A 16492-nucleotide genomic window follows, 5' to 3' on the forward strand; every position below is an offset into this window, starting at 1 on the left:
GCCATGTTTCCTTATGCGAGAATTTTTCCAGGCTATATATCTAGGAGTGTGAGTCCTGGGTCTTAAAGCACATATGTGTGTGCACAGAAAATTTAACTAAATATTACCAGAATGCTTTTTCAGACCAGCTCTATCAAGTCGTACCCCACCAGTGGTGCCCTGGATGCAAATCCACGTCCACCACATGTGACTGTGAGACCTTGGAGAAATCGCTCAACCTCTCTGGGCCTTCGTCTCCCCACCAGTAAACGGGGATAGTAACGGCCTCTGCCTGTCAGGTTCGTAAGAGGATCAAATGAGCTCCTGTATGTAAAGTGTATAGTGCACTTCCCGAACAGGACAAACATCACAATATGTGTTAGATGCCATCACAGCCACTACTGTTACCGTCGTCGTTACCAGTGAGGTGAGCTTCTCCTCCGAATCGCCCAGTTATGGCATTGCCCGATTCCCACCCCCAGCTTGGATTGCAGTTTGGTTCCTAACACTTGCAGGAACTCCTTAAGCATTCTAGATACTGATTCCTTGTTGCCTTTGAACTTTGCAGATATTTTCTGCTAGTTGTACCATTTGTCCATTTGTCTGTTAATTGTGTCTGCAGAGTTCTTTTGACAGAAACCTTTAGTAATCGATATAGTCAAATTGAGCCTTTTCCCTTTCTCTCTCTCTCTCTCTCTCTCACAACTTTTGGTGTAAGAAGTTTCCCTGCCCCCATTTCAAAGATCCGCTCTGACATTTCCTACTGTCAGTTTTTGTGGATTTACTTTCACACTCACGTTTCCTCATACGGTTGTAATACCGAGTTCTTCTCTGTGTTTTTCTTTCTCCCTGTGTGAGTCCGTGCCTAGGGTTATGAAAGTAATCCTGATTTTTTTCTGTGGCATGTCAGAGACCAGTTTTTATATTAAATTTTCAGCTCAAGATTCCTGGATGATAGAGGGGGTAAATTTGGATTTTACACCTCTATGGCATAGGCCTTCACTTTAGATTTCTTTCAGGTGCCTTTTCCCCTACTCAAGGCCTCGGTAATTTGCAACCTTTATTGCTGTTCGCTGAATCAGTGAGCAGAGAGTTTTCAGACCAAATTTCAAGGAGGGGTAGGCGATTGAGGCTCTTTGTGCGAGCATCTGGGTTCCAACTCCCCCGCCTCCATCTGCCTGAAGCTGTATTTCCAGTCTCCTCGAGGCCATCAGTGCTTTCTCCTCCAAGCCCAGGGCCTGGGTGGGGCTGGAAACCCCCGGGGACCAGCAAGGTCTCAGCTTCCCTTTGCTGTTTTGGCTTTGGTTTTGATATCTCTTTCATTTCAGGCGCCTCCGGAGTTCTTTTTTTTCCTCTCTCTTTTTCTTTCTTTCTTTTTTTTTTAGACTGACTATGTATTTTTTTTTTTAAGATTTTTTTTTTTAAGATTTTATTTATTTATTTTTAGAGAGGGTAGGGAGGGAGGGAGAGAGAGAGGGAGAGAGAGAGAGGGAGAGAGAGAAACATCAATGTGCGGTTGCTGGGGGGTATGGCCTGCAACCCAGGAATGTACCCTGGCTGGGAATCGAACCTGGGACACTTTGGTTCCCAGCCCGCACTCAATCCACTGAGCTACGCCAGCCAGGGCTCTGACTATGTATTTTTGAAGCATTTTTTTTTGTTTGTTTGTTTTATTTTATCCACCTTCTCTGTGGGAGAAAAGGTCCACTTAACATCAACTTGCTGTGCCGTTTTGCCAAAAGTCTGTTCCTTAATTAGTATTCCTGTTAATCTCAGTACAGTTTCAACTGTACTGAAACTCAACTGTACTGAGTTTCAGCATTGCCAACATACATTTTTTAAGACGCTCTTGATCACCCTTGAATGTTCTCTGCCATAACTAACCCACTCTCCTTTTATTGATCAAATTTATAACCATGTTTTTAGTATCTATTAATTGGTAAACCACGTAATTCTGTTCAGTTTTTTTAACCTGGCTCAGTTGCTTATTCTGCTAAAATTATTCTATTTTCTCATCTGATTTAGTTGACAAAAATATGAAATAGCTCTGACCACAAAGTCCTGTAGTTAATATTCAAAATATTTCCCTTTGGAGCATTGATGTATCTTACTGTTTAATCTGATGGAAGATGTGGACATTCCAGAAAAAAATGACCAAAATATGACTTTTGAAGTTTTAGTTTGTCCTGGAAATGTAATTCTAATCACTTCTTATTCATAAGAATGTTTAAAGGGATCTAATGTATGATAAGTTAATTTTGAATTTTTCAGAAGTATCTGCTTTTTTCTAAAGATAACCCCTCCTTTTGCCTGTGGTAAATATTACGAGATTTTTTTTTTCTGTTTTCCACAAGTACCAGGAGATACAGATTCCAGTCTCTCTTCTGTTGCTGCTACTGTTGCAGCAAGTCACTTAGCTCCTTGGCCAGCTCCTTCATCTGTTTAAAAAAAGTGTGCATTTTTATAATGTGGATATTAAGACAAACTGTACTCAGAATAGGGCTGGGTGTTCTTAAAGATGCTCATTGAGCATACTAAAATTTTTATGAATTTCATGAATACCCTACAATGTTAGGTACCATGGTATGTTAGATAGGGTTTGGGGTGATTAGAAGTGAAAAATTTACGTTCATTCTAGGAATTTCTGTGAAGAAGTGACCTTTATTTTTTAGAGCAGTTCTAGGTCCCCAGCAAAGCTGAAAGCACCGAGTTCCCACACAAACCTGTCCCCACACATGCTCAGCCCTCCCTGAGGCCTCGCAGCACAGTGACACCTTTGTTGTCGTCACGAGCCCACTCTGCACGCCAGCACCACCCGAGTCCAAAGTTTCCGCTGGGGGACAGTTTTGCTGTTGTGTGTCTTCTGGGTTTTGACAAGTCTATAGCACACAAATTCAGCATTGTAATATCACACAGAGCAGTTTCACTGCCCTGAAACCCTCTGTGCTCTGCCTCTTCATCCCTTCCTCCCCCCGGCCCCTGGAGACTGATCTTCTGTCCATCTCCAGTTTGCCTTTCCCAGAGCATCACGTGGTGGGTTCGTGTAGTATACAGCCTTCAGACTGGTTTCTTGTACGGTACTTTTCCTCCGTGTCTTTCCATGGCTAGATAGCTTTTTTTCTTTTCTTTTTTTTTTTTTAGCTTTGAGTATTATGCCATTATGTGAATGTACCACAGTTCATTTCTCCACTCCCCTGCTGAAGGATACCTTGGTTACTTCCAAGTCTTGGCAGTTATGTCTAGAGTTGCCGTGTCTCGCACAAAAACATCTATATGTGGGTTTTTGTGTGGACGTGGTTTTCAGTTCATTTGGGTAAATACCGAGGAGCACTATTGCTGGGTTATATTGTAAGGGTATGTTTGGTTTTATAAGAAACTACTCATCTGTTTCCCAAAGAGGCTGTACCATTTCACCAGCCGTGAATAGGAGTCCTTGTTGCCACATGCCCTCACCTGTACTTGGTGGTGTCAATGTTTTGGGTTTTGGCCATTCTGATAGGTGTATAGTGGTATCACATTGTTGTTTTAATTTGCAATTCCCTTATGAAGTATGATTTTGAACATTTTTTCATATGCTTACTTGTGGTCTGTGTACCTTCTTTGGTGAGATAGATGTCTGTTAAGATCTTTGGTCAGTTTTTAGTCAGGCTGTTTGTTTTCTTCTTGTTGAGTATTAAGAATTCTTTGTGTATTTTGGATAATAGCTCTTTGTCAGGTGTGTCTTTTGCAAATACTGTCTCCCAGTCTGTGGCCTCTCTTCTCCTAACAGTGTTTTTAACAGATCAGAAGTTTTTACGTTTTAGTTAAGTCCAGCTAATCAGTTACTTCTTTCAGGGATCTTGCCTTTGGTCTTGTACTTAAAAAGTCATTGCCATACCCAAGTTCATCTAGGTTTTTTCCTGTTATTTTCTTGGGGTTTTAGCATTTTATGTTTTAGTTTAGGCCTGTGAGTCATTCTGAGTTAAATTTGTGAGGGCTCTGAGCTCTGTGACGAAATTTTTTTACAAGTGGGTGTTTAGTTGTTCCATCCCCATGTATTGCAAATACTGTCTTTGCGTCATTGTATTGTCATGGCTCCTTTGTCAGAGAACAGCTGACTGTATGCTTGTGGGTCTGTTTATCTGGTTTTCACGGCACCTCACCGTCTTGGTCCCTGCAGAGTGGTGGCCAGTCCTGAAGCCCAGTGGTGCCCACCCTCCCGCTCTGCTCTCCTGGGACGCTGCGCCGGCTGCCCTGGGCCTTCGGCTCTCCACATACACTGCAGGGTCTGTCGCCGTCCACATAGTGACTCTCTGGGGTTTGGGTTAGGGTTGTGCTGAGTCCACAGATCAAGTTAGGAAGTACTGAAACCTTGGCAGTACCGAGCCTTCCGGTGCATGAATATAAAACGTATCTCCATTTTTAGTTCTTCTCTGATATCTTTCATCAGTTTCGTAGTTTCTCTCACTTACATCTTGTGCATATTTTGTTAACTTGTTCCTAAGCATTTCATTTTTTAATTTCTTCCTTGGGCGCTACTAAACTGGTTATGTCTTAATTTCAAAGTCCACTTGTTCATTGCTGATGTATAGGAAAGCTATCAACTTTCGTATATTTACCTTGCTATCCTAGTTTATTGGTTTTTTTATTGATTCTTGCAGGTTTTCTACACAGACAAGCACGTTGTCTGTGAACAAAGACTGTTTGACTCACACGTTTGCTTTGCTCTCTTTGTCTGCCGGCGTTAGCGGGAGTTCCCGGGTCGGTGTGGGGAGGCGCCGGTGAGGGGGCACGCCGAGCCCTCTTTCCAGTCCTAGCGGGAACCTTCGGGTGTCTCTCCCCGAAGGGTAACGTCAGCTGTGGGGGTTTTAATAGGATGTTCTTTACCAAGTTGAGGGAGTTCCCCTTTATGCCCAGGTTGCCGAGAGTTTGTATCATGAATGGATGTTGGATTTGTTCAGGTGCTTTTTCTGCATCTATTGCTGTAACCATGAGTCTGTCATTGTTACAGTTTCTTTAGCCTGTTGACGTGGGATTACATTCATTGATTTTCGAATGTTGGACCAGCTTTGGATACCTGGGATAAACCCCACCCACTCATGGTGTATCGTTCCTTTTCTGTGTCGTTGGATCTGATTTGCTGATGTTTTGCTGTTCCTTTCTGTCTCTCTTCTCCTCTATATGTTCGCATTGCATGTATGCTTGGCCGTTTGGAGTTCTCTCCCAATTCTTGGATATTCTGGTCTGGGTGGTTTTTTTAAATGCTTTTTTCACTTTGCTTTTTAATTTTGTCAGGACCTGTTGCCACGTCCTCCAGCTCCGAGATGCTGCCCTCGGCTGCACCCTGCCCGCTGACGAACACATCAAAGGCGCGCCTCCCTGCGTCAGGGTTTCTGATCCCTGGCGCTTCTGTCCCATTCTTTCTGAGACTTCCCATCTCTGTGCACAGTGTCCATCTGTCCTGGCGTGCTGTCTGCCTTTTCCCTCAGCACATTAATCACGGCTTTAAAAAATCCCTGGTCTGATCATTCCTGACATATCTGACTGAGGTTCTTGTGCTTGCTCAGTCTCTCCAAACTGTTTTGTTTTTAAATTTTTTTTGCCTTTAGTACGCCTTATAATTCTGTATGGAAGGTAGACATCGATGTACTGGGTGAAAAGAACTGTGGTCAGTAGGCCTCCAGCGGTGGGTGGTGAGCTTGTGGGGGGTGTGTCGGGGGGTGCTCTACAGACCTGGGGTCAGGCCTCTGTCTTCGGGGAGTACGGACTTCTCGACCGGGAACCTCACCAGTGCTTCCCAGTCACCCCCACTCCTGGGTGGTGTCGGCATCCAGAACGGGCGGAAGTCGGGTGTTTCTCTGCACCCCCTTCCATGAGGTTAGGCTCTGATAATGCAGAGTCTCCGGGGGGAGGCCTTGTTAAGAAGAACAGAATGCTCTGGTATATTTTTTAAAAAAAGGATTGCCTTTCCCCTTCCCCTCCCAGAAGCAGGAGAGAATTTTTCTCCAATATTTGCTATGAGAACCCAGTAGAGCTCCTGAGGGTAAAACTCATAAAACTAGGACTCGGTGTCTCTGGAATGTTTACAGCCCAGACTTGTCCTTGCTGAGCCTGCGGCGGCTGGTCCGTGGGTCTCAGTGTCGGTCTCCTCGAGGCGCAGGTGCCCGTGGTGGCGTCGTGGGGGGCGCCTGCCCTGGGAGGCAGCGATCCTCTGCCTCTGCCTCCCCGTCTGTCCAGTTTGGGGGGCAGCAGTTTTGCCCTGGGACCTCGCCCCTCTGACCAATCTAAGAAGAGTCGTTGATTTTTCACTTTGTTTAGGTTTTCACTTGTCAGGACGAAATAGTGACTTCTGAACTCCTTACAAGACAGACTGGAAACTGGGACTTGGAAGTACTTTATTTCTATTTTTACCTGTCGGTTCCGAACGTAGAAAATAAAGAAATGACGGTGGAGCAGACAGGGCAGTATCCGTAATCCTGCTGAGAAGGCAGCCTGTGTCGTATTGCCATATGTCTTTCTGCCAGGTTTTTTACTGTATCGATGCTTTATTTTTAGTGAGATTATACAATTTTGTTGTCACCATAAGATCCTCAAACCCAAAACTTAACTGGAGGTCACCTTCCCTAAACTATCATGTTCTGGTATTATCTGGGTTGTTAGGGTGGTCGGTGAGGCGGGCTGTGAAAGAATTCACAAAGAGAAGAAAGTGCAGCGAGTACAGGTTTTATTTTTACTTTCCCTGGGGAGGGCAGGGCTGGGTGCGGAGAGGGGCACCAGCCCCAGCCTCAGCCCCAGCCCCAGCCCTCAGGGGTCGGGGCTGTGAGTTTCACGGGGTGGTGGGTGGTGGGCGGCGGTGGAGCAGGAGTTTTCAGCTGGGCCTCCGCTTGTTCCCCTGTTACTTTGGGTGTCGGGGCGGTGGTCAGCTGTGGTCTGGTCCGTCCTGTCTGGCAAGTTCCTGGGCCTCTGCACCTTCAGGGCGCTTCCAGGAATGTTCTAGGCCTGAGGACAAAGGCCCACGAGACAGTCAGGGCCCAGCCAGCTGGGAAAGAGGGCCTGAGAAAGGGGCTTCTGTCCCGCTGCAGATCACCTCACCACCCATCCCCACTCACCCACCGGGAACCTGGGAGTCACCTCCACTCAGACCCTAAATGACAACAGTTGTACTTTCTAAATACTTTTGTCTGTCTCTTTCTGTCTCTTCTGTTACCACTTTTCCTGGTCAAAGCCCTCATTGATCTCCCCCCTGAAGTCCTGCAATGACGGAGCCTGTCTTGAGCACCATCCCCCTCAAATTCTGTATGGATCTTTGTTAGATGACGTATTTAAAACGCATGTTGGCCATGTGACTTGCCTGCGCAACGCCCTTCAAGCCCTTCAAGCCCTTCAGTGGCTGCTTGTGGCCTTTAGGATCCCGTCAGGCTCCCGTGCACGGCGCGTGCTGCAGCTCTCGGTGGCCGGCGCCCCGCCTGCCTCTCCAGGTGCATCTTCTTCGTTCCCTGTCCCCTGCTTTTCCTCTCTCACCCAGCTCCTCCCAGTCCCACCCTCTGACCCTCCGCCCCCACTGCGCCGTGGTTTCTTCCCCGTCTGTGTGCCTCATTCATGGCGGCTTCCCTGCTGGGAGTGCCTTTCTCTCTTACCCTTTCCACCTCCTCGGTGCCCACTCTTGTACTCTCAGGTCAGCTGGTAGCTCCTACTCAGAACTCCGCTCCTGAACGTTCCCGTTCCTTACACCGGGTTTCTAGGTACAGATCTGTGTCACTGTGTTTTCTTCCTTTCACTTACGCGTTCTACAACTAACCAACAATGTATGTGTTGGGCAGAATTTTAAGTACTGGGACATAGAAAATGAGGAAAAAATTAAAAAGAGGTCCTTTCATAATAGAGCTTACCTAATGAACAGTAAAATGTGTCAGTGGGTGATAGATATTACCGTGAAAATCTGAGTAAGAGGGAGGGGTGTCCTGAGGTTGGAGAGGAGGCCGCTACTTCCAGGACACGGTCAGAGGAGGCCTCACTGACAGCGTGGCCCGTGAGCAGAGCCCTGGAGGAGACGAGAGAGGGAGCCCGGCGCACGCGTGAGGAAACACGGAGGGGGAGCTTGCCCGGTGTGTTCCCAGATCAGCTAGGAAGCAGTGCGCTTAGGGCAGAGCTGGTGATGGCAGCCAGACCGTGAGGTGTTCTTGGCTGTTGTAAGGACTTGGGCTTTGGCTTGGACTGTGAGACCTGAACCTATGGAGGCTTTTTTTCTTTTGTAAAGAAATGACAAGATACAGCTTTGGGCTAACAAGATCACTCTGACTACTGGGTTGAAGACAGAGCAGGGTGGGAGTAAAGCTAGGAAGGGGCGGAGACCAGTGAGGGCATTGTTGCAGTAATCCATACACTACGGGATGGTGGCTTGGACTGACCGTGGCAGAGCCAGCGGAGGTGGTGACGGGTGATTGGATTCTGGATACATTTTAAAGGAATAGCCAACAGGGTTTGTAAAGGATTGGATAAGGGGTATGAAAAGGAAACAGGAGACAGCGTTGACTTCTAGGTTTTTAGCCTGAACAACTAGAAGGACAGAATTGCTGTGAAATGGGGGGGATGGCAGCGAAGTTTTTGATACAAGTTTAGGAAACCCGTTAGGGCTCCAGGCGGAAATGCTGAGTGAGTGCATGGTTGGAGGGGTGCGCCTGGGGTTCCAAGGAGAGGTCTGCGGTGGAGACAGACACCTGAAAGCTGTCAGCACTTAGAGATTTCACAGTCATTGCACCGGGTGAGAGAGAAGACAGGAGGCAAGAGAGTTGCTGAGTCCCAGAGCACCCCAAACTTTTGAGGCCAAAGTGATGCAGTGGCATCTGACCGAAGGAAGCTGGGAAGGCCAGTGAGGCAAGGCAGCAGGAGAAAAAAAGAGAGCAGGGGCAAGTGGGAGTGCATTTTAGTGGGGGCAGGGGAGGGTGACGGCTTGTGTACAATGTTGCAGGTAGGTAGAGTAAAAAAGGACGCTGTGTTATGAGTCTCTGTTTATAAATTTGTCTCCTTCAGCTGGCTGAGAACTACCGCATTGTGCCATGTATAAAGTGCACCCACATTTTGGTGCTACCCATGTATAACGTGCACTCTTATTTCCCCCTCAGTACAATCCTTGAACTTCTGGAGAACTAAGTTGAAAACTGATTGCCTCAAAAAATTGGGCAAAAAAAGTGTGCATTATACACAGCAAAATACAGTAATCGGGAGCAGGCATGCATACAGCAGCGTAGGTGCTTACAGCATCGAGAGCAGTGAGCTACAGGCATGCATTTCAGTCTCACCGGTAAAACGGGGAGGACGGTGTCTTTTCTGTAGCGCCGTCGTGAGGATTAAATGAGATCATCCAGGTGAAGCACTAAGCACAGTCCTGCTCTAGTTAAACACAAGACGGTTATTATCAGCATTATTAATTTCATATACTTGGCACTGTGCCCCTTCATATTAAGCAAAATCTGTTAAATGAATGAGTGACTTGCCCTTTTTGTTGGTTTGTTTTAGTATTTTATCCGAAACATTTCCCTGCATGTTGTGGTGTATTCACACGGCCTTTCTGGATTTCTCTAGGATCCAGCGCTGGTCCTCGGAGTGGGTTCTGGACCTGGAGAGGAACAGCAGCCCCAGGGCAGAGCTGGCGCCATGGAGCTCCCCAACTACAGCCGGCAGCTGCTGCAGCAGCTCTACACGCTGTGCAAGGAGCAGCAGTTCTGCGACTGCACCATTTCCATCGGCACCATTTACTTCAGGGCCCACAAACTCGTCCTGGCCGCCGCCAGCCTCCTGTTCAAGACCCTGCTGGACAACACCGACACCATCTCCATCGACGCGTCCGTGGTAAGCCCCGAGGAGTTCGCCCTGCTGTTGGAGATGGTGTACACCGGCAGGCTGCCCGTGGGCAAGCACAACTTCTCCAAGATCATCTCCTTGGCCGACAGCCTGCAGATGTTTGACGTGGCCGTCAGTTGTAAGACCCTCCTGACCAGCCTCGTGAACTGCTCCGTGCAGGGCCAGGTGGTGAGGGACGTCTCCGCGCCACCCTCCGAGTCACTCAGGGAGGGGTTGGAGAAGCCGGAGGTGGAAATCCTTTCCTCGCAGGGGGCGGGGGAGCTTCACTCTCCCCCAGAGGGCTCTGCGCCTGTGAAGGCCGGGACCCAGGAAGCCGTCCACCTGGAGGCACCAGAGATGAGCGTGGATCCTCCCCCTGCCCAGGAGGTGCAGGGCGGTGCAGACGCCCCAGGGGAGCCTCCTCACACCGCTGCGGTTTGTTCTCCCTCCCCGCTCGCACGAGCCTCTGGGGAGGCGAAGGCGGCCGGCGCAGAGCCAGGTAATGCTCGTGTACGGGCTGTTTTGTGATCTGACCTCCTGTCATCGGTTACTGGATTCCGTGATCTTCATGGATGTTTTGTTTCGTTGATAAATCTCCCCAAGACCGCTCTCAGATAGGACACCAAAGTCCAATGCGTGACTCCTACTGGAGCACCCTTCTTATAAAAACGTCTGTCTTTGTGTGTGCCGGAAGTCGGAAGCTGCCCTCCAGAGCAGACGAGTGGTGTTGAGATAACAGCGTGCCCGGCTCGGGACTGCCGTGGGAGGCGTCAGTTACAAACGCCGTCTATGACTTAATGGTTCTCAGATAACTTAAACTTTGTAAAGTCACTTCAAGTACTGAATCACTGATTTTTTTATTTTGTTTTGTTTTACATTCAGAGGAAGAGAGGAAATACCAGCTGAATTTTCTTCTAGAAAATGAAAGCGTCTTCTCAGAGGCACTCTCGGGTACCCAGGATGTTTTAACAAAACTAGAGGAGTGTTCAGAAATTCAAGGCGTACAGAAGGAGGTAGGTACCATGAGTTTTATTTGCTAGCTTAGTGTTCCCAGGGTACCGGATCCACTTCCCCAACGCGGCAGAAACAGGAAAATGCAAAATCCCCCCGAGTCTCGGTTTTCTCGAACTTTTTTTTTTTTTTTTTTACATTTATGCTGTAAAGGGCAGTCTTGCAAAAGTACTAGGCAAGACACTTTCAAAATGAAATTCTAATTTGATTACTGGGTGAATTCCAGCTTACAACCAGTTTTGATTCTTAAGTGACTATCCATTCCCTCCGATTCATCAACGTCAGATGAAACACCAACAAATACTTAACATATGGCGCAAAGAGGATGGAATGTAAGCTCACATAACAAATCGCATCCGACGTTTGGGAATGCAGTGGCCATTGCAGACGTCAGAACAGTTGCGGTGCCTGCTTACCGAATGGTGCTGTGTTCAGAACACGGGTTACCTCGTTTTAGCCTCACGGAAGTCACTGAGGTGGATGCTGTTTTACTGTTTCTTAGCCCTGTTTTATGCATGTGAAAACTATCTCAAAGAAATGACATAACTGGGCCAAGGTCACAGAGCTAATAAGACTCTGAGCAAGAATTCAGACCTAAGCATTGACTTTGAGCTGTTTTCTTCCAAATCGAGTTAACACTGCCTCCTAACAGGGTAAGAATGGTGTGCTCTATCATGTATGTACAAATGCTTCAGAATTAACTGACAGAAAACTGCCCAATGGGTATCATACCCTATTTTTTTAGCTGGCTTTTTTTCTTCAGTATCTCAGTGGGACATGGCCCCACCTGGGGGCTCCCTCACTGCCCGATTCCTCATGGCCGTGCAGGACTGACTTGGGGCCACGTGGGCCTCCCCTGGCCTCCCCTCTGTCCCAGTGCAGAGTGAGAGGGCACTGACCCTGCCCCCCGCAGGCTTTCTCCTCTGATTGGTGGGCCAGTGTTGGGAGGTCGCCCATGTTGCTGTAGGCATTTCGTTCTTGTTAGTTACTATTAATCCAATAAATAAATGCCTTCTAATACTTAAATGTATTCCTGATACATAGCAAATTACTTTTTAAAAAAACAAAGTCAAAGTCAAGTATTTATTTTAACCATAGTTAATATAACCATTGGCTATAAATTGTTTTCTTGAGAGATAAGCTATTTACAAGACCAGCCAACCCTGCTGCCTCTCTTAGGGGCATTTCAAGTTGTAAATCCTTGCTCTTCTTCGTCCCGGTTATGCTGGAAGATGTTACGGTTTTACATTTGTGCACGTGGATGTTCTCTTACTGTTCAATCCTTCAGGCACACCTCTTTATTTTCTTTCCTAAGACTTCCTTTCTGCTGGAGTTTGGATGCAGGGAGCAATACCGTGCCCAAGGTCAGCTGCACTGAGGTCGTTGTGGCACCTCTGCACTCACCTTGAACTGGGTCTCACGCACTTTTTTCCTAACACTGGCACCTAAAAGTGTCTGGCACATAACAGGTACTCAAAAATATTTACAGACACAGATTCATTTGACATTTTTTTCCTCCCAATCCGTGTCCTAATCCTTTGATGGCAGCAACATTAACGGTGCTTTGAAAGAGTATAGGGTCACCGTTGGCGATTGTTGCAGGCTTCGGTCATTTCTCCCGGTTTTAGAGGTTGGAGGAAGACTTCTACAAACCACATGGCGGCTGTGTTTGAAACTGATGGTTGTATTCCATAACAAACCTTCCCACAGCAGAGAGAGAAAGGAAAAAGACGCTTTAAGAACATAAGATTAAATTAAATTATATAAATAGAGAGGCAGGGAGGTGCTGCTTTGTACTTAGGCCCTGCACTCCTCTCTCTTTTGACTTGCGTTTAGACAGCTTTACTGAAGTTTGATTGACATACAGTGAGCTAAAAACAGAACAACAGCGAGCAAAGCCCACCGAACAACCGTACACACCTGTGGCTGAAATGTAGAATGGGGCAGAATGGCTCTCAAAGACACCGAACACGGAAGTCTTTGGTGATTCCTGCAGTCCGGTGCCTTCCGAGTTACGCGTGTGGCGGGATTCCTTTGCTGCTGGACATTCTGTGAGGACAGGGATCCTGTCTTAGGTCTTCCTAGCAACCAGCTCACTGCCTGGCACGTGCCCGTTGTTCAGTAAATATTTGCCGAATCAAGGGGTAAGCAAATAGTAACACTCGGGGAAAATGGATTTTCAGTGACCCCTCAAAAGTTTGAGAGATGTCAGCAGAGACACAGTGGCATCCACCGTCAGACTTGAAGGGTTTCGTAAGCTGTTCATTTCCCGGCAGTGCTTGGCAGAGTGTGGTTTGGGGAGATGAAAACCAGCGGCCCGTGGGGAACTTGTTAAAGATGGAGATTCCCAAGTTCTGTCACAGCCTAAGAATCAGAGTCTCTGAAAGTGTAACTGGAGGTGTACGCTTTAACGAGCACACCCGATGAGTTTAGATGTGCTGCACAGTTGGTCTCATAACTGACGGCTTTGTACGAGACACCGCACTTGCAGTTCAGGGAGCTACTTCCGAGAGGGGATGGACCTATTTGAAGACAAGACCTGCAAATCATGCCGCAAGTAACAGCACACCAGTTCGTGTAGGAGCAGATGACCGTGGCGCCAGGGTATTGGCAGGCATTCGTTGAAAAAGGGGTTTCAAAGTCAACTTAAGTCTAAAAATGCTGTGTTAATGGCGTAACAAACGATAGTAGTCACCACCTCCTGAGCTCCTTCTCTGTGCCTGGCATTTTAGTAGGAGTTTTATATAAATAACCTTCATTTCACAGCGATTCTACAGTATAGGGGATGACATTCCTATGTTACAGATTGGGGCATGAAGGCTGACAGAGATGAAGTTGCTCAAGGTCAAGAGGCTAGTAGAGCTGGATAAACTGTATGAGCGGGGACCCCCAAAACGGAATTTATTTATAAAAAATTGTGTATTCTTATGTGTTCCAACTTCAGTCGCCTTCAAAGTGCTCTCCTATGGAGACATTTTTCCTACTGCTCGAAACAGTTTTTGAACTCGTTGATTTTGATGCCCTTTAATGCTTCTGCCATTTTTTGTTTCACCTCTTCCACATCAACAAAATGTTTCCCCTTGAGGACTTTTTCATTTGGGGAAACAAAAAAAAGTCACTTGGGATGAGATTGGGTGACTAGGGAGGGTGGGGCACAGGGGGGTCATGCTGTTTTGGGTCAAAAACTGCTGGAAATTCAGCTCCATGTGGGCAGGTGCACTTGTAAATCACCCATCACGAAATGGGCAAAGGCAGTGAGTCTTCAAAAAAAAACTCATTGAAGCTGAACGCAGCCTCTCACAACAACGCCTGTTGGTGCGCTGATACAGGTGGATCCCTAGAACACTCACCTGGCGGGGGAAGCCTGTAGTAAGTACAAGGGGCCCGCCCTCCAGAAGATAATTCCGGGTTTTTTCCGGTTCCCTCTTGTGTTTTTAGTCCCCAAAGAACTTGGAGTATTTTTTGTTGTTGGCAGTGGTTGTTATTTGGTTGTCATAATTTAAGAGAGCTTAACATGAAAAATAATCTGTCCTTGGATGTGTAATTTTGAGACTTGATTTAAGGCTTGTGAGTGATGTCCTGGTTGACATGGACCAGCCTGTCGTTTTTCTGAAAAACAGGTAGAGGGTGTGCCCACTGGTCTGGGCCAAGTTAGGGAGAGCGCCGGGAACCAGGGTCCTGAGGGCTTTATTTCCCGAGGTAAATGGCAAAAGGCGGCAACGCCATTCCCTGGGCAGTGATTGCGGCAGCGTGAAAAGAGGCTGGGCTGTTCGAACCAAGTGAAACTGAAGCCAGAACTGATTACGGAGGAGTCTTCTGGGTGCTGGGGTGGGGCCGTGTCTCCTGCCCACCTGCATCTCAGTGTAATATGCCCTGCCCACTAGGAGAAGCAGGTGCTGATCTAGGAGGCTTTCTGCCTGAGCTTAGTAAAATCTCTATTGAAAGACAAACTCAGACTTTTTCCAGCTTTTACACTAGAACTTTTGCTTGCCTTCTTTATTCCTAGCCATATCCCTGCTTTTAATCAATTGTGTACATAGCAAAGTGAGTCTTTCACTAGAATGATAGTGATAACTTTTATCACTATCAGGTGATAACTGATAGTGATAAAAGGTGATAACTTTTTCTACTCTTGACTTCCTTGCTGTTTGATCCACTTTTACCTAAAGTTCTAAAAAGACTCCCAAGCTGAAGATGTAGCAGCATTTTTTTTCTTCAACTTTGTTTCAAAGGCAAACAAGTCTCATCTTCCACATGAATCAAATGTTTTCACCTGTGTCACTGCTTTGGCGGTTTGTCGGAAGCGCAGGTCGGTGGTCTGTGGACCGAGTGCGCTGACAGGCTGGCCTGGCCCTCTTGAGAAGTGAGTTACTAAGGTTCATTCTGCAGGTCTGTAAGGGATGGAATAAGCTGTTTTCCCAAACCTCCTGCATGCTGATTATCAAGTCTAAGATACGCTGTGTAAATAGAAGGCCTAGTGGTTTTATGGCAAGGGAATTCCATTCAGTTAGACATTAATTAGGCACCTACTATGTACCAGCCTCTACTAATCATTGAGACCCAGAGGAATGCTGCAGGCTGTCTGGGTGTTCAGAGTGATATGGATTCTAGTCAGCCCAGAGGATCCAGTGTAAGTGGATTGGTTACGCTCCAAGTCTGGGAGACGGAGCTGGGTGAAAGGGCGCCAGGTTGATGGAGTGAGCTCAGTGTTCCCTCCAGGCTACTCGGCTCGCTCGCCCTGTGGCTCCGGGCAGGTTCCTTCACAGCTCCGACTCCCATTTAGCCAGTCATGGTGAGGCCTTCTGGAGCTGACAGGGGGTAAAGGCGACGGCACGTGCGCACGGTGTCTGGGATGGCCCGAGCCGTGATGGTCTGTGTCCTTGTTACTGGTAGCGTTTAGGGGAGTGTGAGCAATCAGGACCGGAGTGTGACCGCCCAGACCTGAAGGCAGTGTGCAGACGGCTGGGAATCAAGGGAAGTCAGTGAAAAGACCTGAGTGTAAGGGGAAGATTGAATGCTTCTTTCACATCTAATAGAGGGAAAGGAAGCTGTCCCATCTTTAAATATTTTACTCAGATAAGAAGGCTTTGATGACACACGTGACTATGGATTGGCATGAATTTACTGGCATGATGTCTTTAACTCTGAGAATCAAAGGGGTTCCAAATGTGTGGCTAAAGAACAGAGCTCTGTTTTGGTTCGTGTCTTCGGGTTCCGTTACAGGAGCAGCCAGTGAGCGCCAGCCTGCGGCAGCACGTGACGCCCTTCTGTTTAGGCGGATACACGCTGGTTCGGAAAGAGCTCACCCTACTGTCGAGCCGTGGGGCAGGCGGGGGGTGGGGTGACAGTCACGGCTGCTGGCTCCGGTGCAGGCCCCCCCGTAGGCTCTGGAGGAGAGAGCAGGGCCATCCAGACCACTGACTGCCCCCTTCCGGCCCCTTCCGCAGCACACCCCTGCCTCCCTCCCCAGATGGTCGCCCTAGCGTCACTGCTGAGCAACAAAGTTAACAAATGTTTTAATTTCACTGCTGAGTAGTTCTGCAGAGGAGAAAACAGCAGAGAGGGTAATGAGAAGCACATCAGGTGCCACCACTGATGAAAGCTTCTCTTCCCCAGTGGCTCAAATGGTGATGCCAGACAAATTGGATGCTGAGAAAGGTGGATGTGGGATGTTCGGAGAGCT

The 16492-nt window shown here is 47.6% G+C and overlaps 1 protein-coding gene across 1 annotated transcript in view; it reads left to right on the forward strand.

Moving 5' to 3' along the window:
• The window catches only part of ZBTB40 (zinc finger and BTB domain containing 40), a 65327-nt gene that overhangs the window by 19465 nt on the left and 29370 nt on the right, over positions 1–16492 (forward strand). The window contains exons 3-4 of the mRNA XM_028513500.2: positions 9541–10297; positions 10681–10811. Coding sequence (XP_028369301.1) covers positions 9613–10297; positions 10681–10811 — 816 coding nt within the window. The 5' untranslated portion in view covers positions 9541–9612. The remainder of the gene's footprint in view (positions 1–9540; positions 10298–10680; positions 10812–16492) is intronic.

Source organism: Phyllostomus discolor, chromosome 5 (genome assembly GCF_004126475.2).
Source record: "Phyllostomus discolor isolate MPI-MPIP mPhyDis1 chromosome 5, mPhyDis1.pri.v3, whole genome shotgun sequence".
Lineage (NCBI taxonomy): Eukaryota > Metazoa > Chordata > Mammalia > Chiroptera > Phyllostomidae > Phyllostomus > Phyllostomus discolor.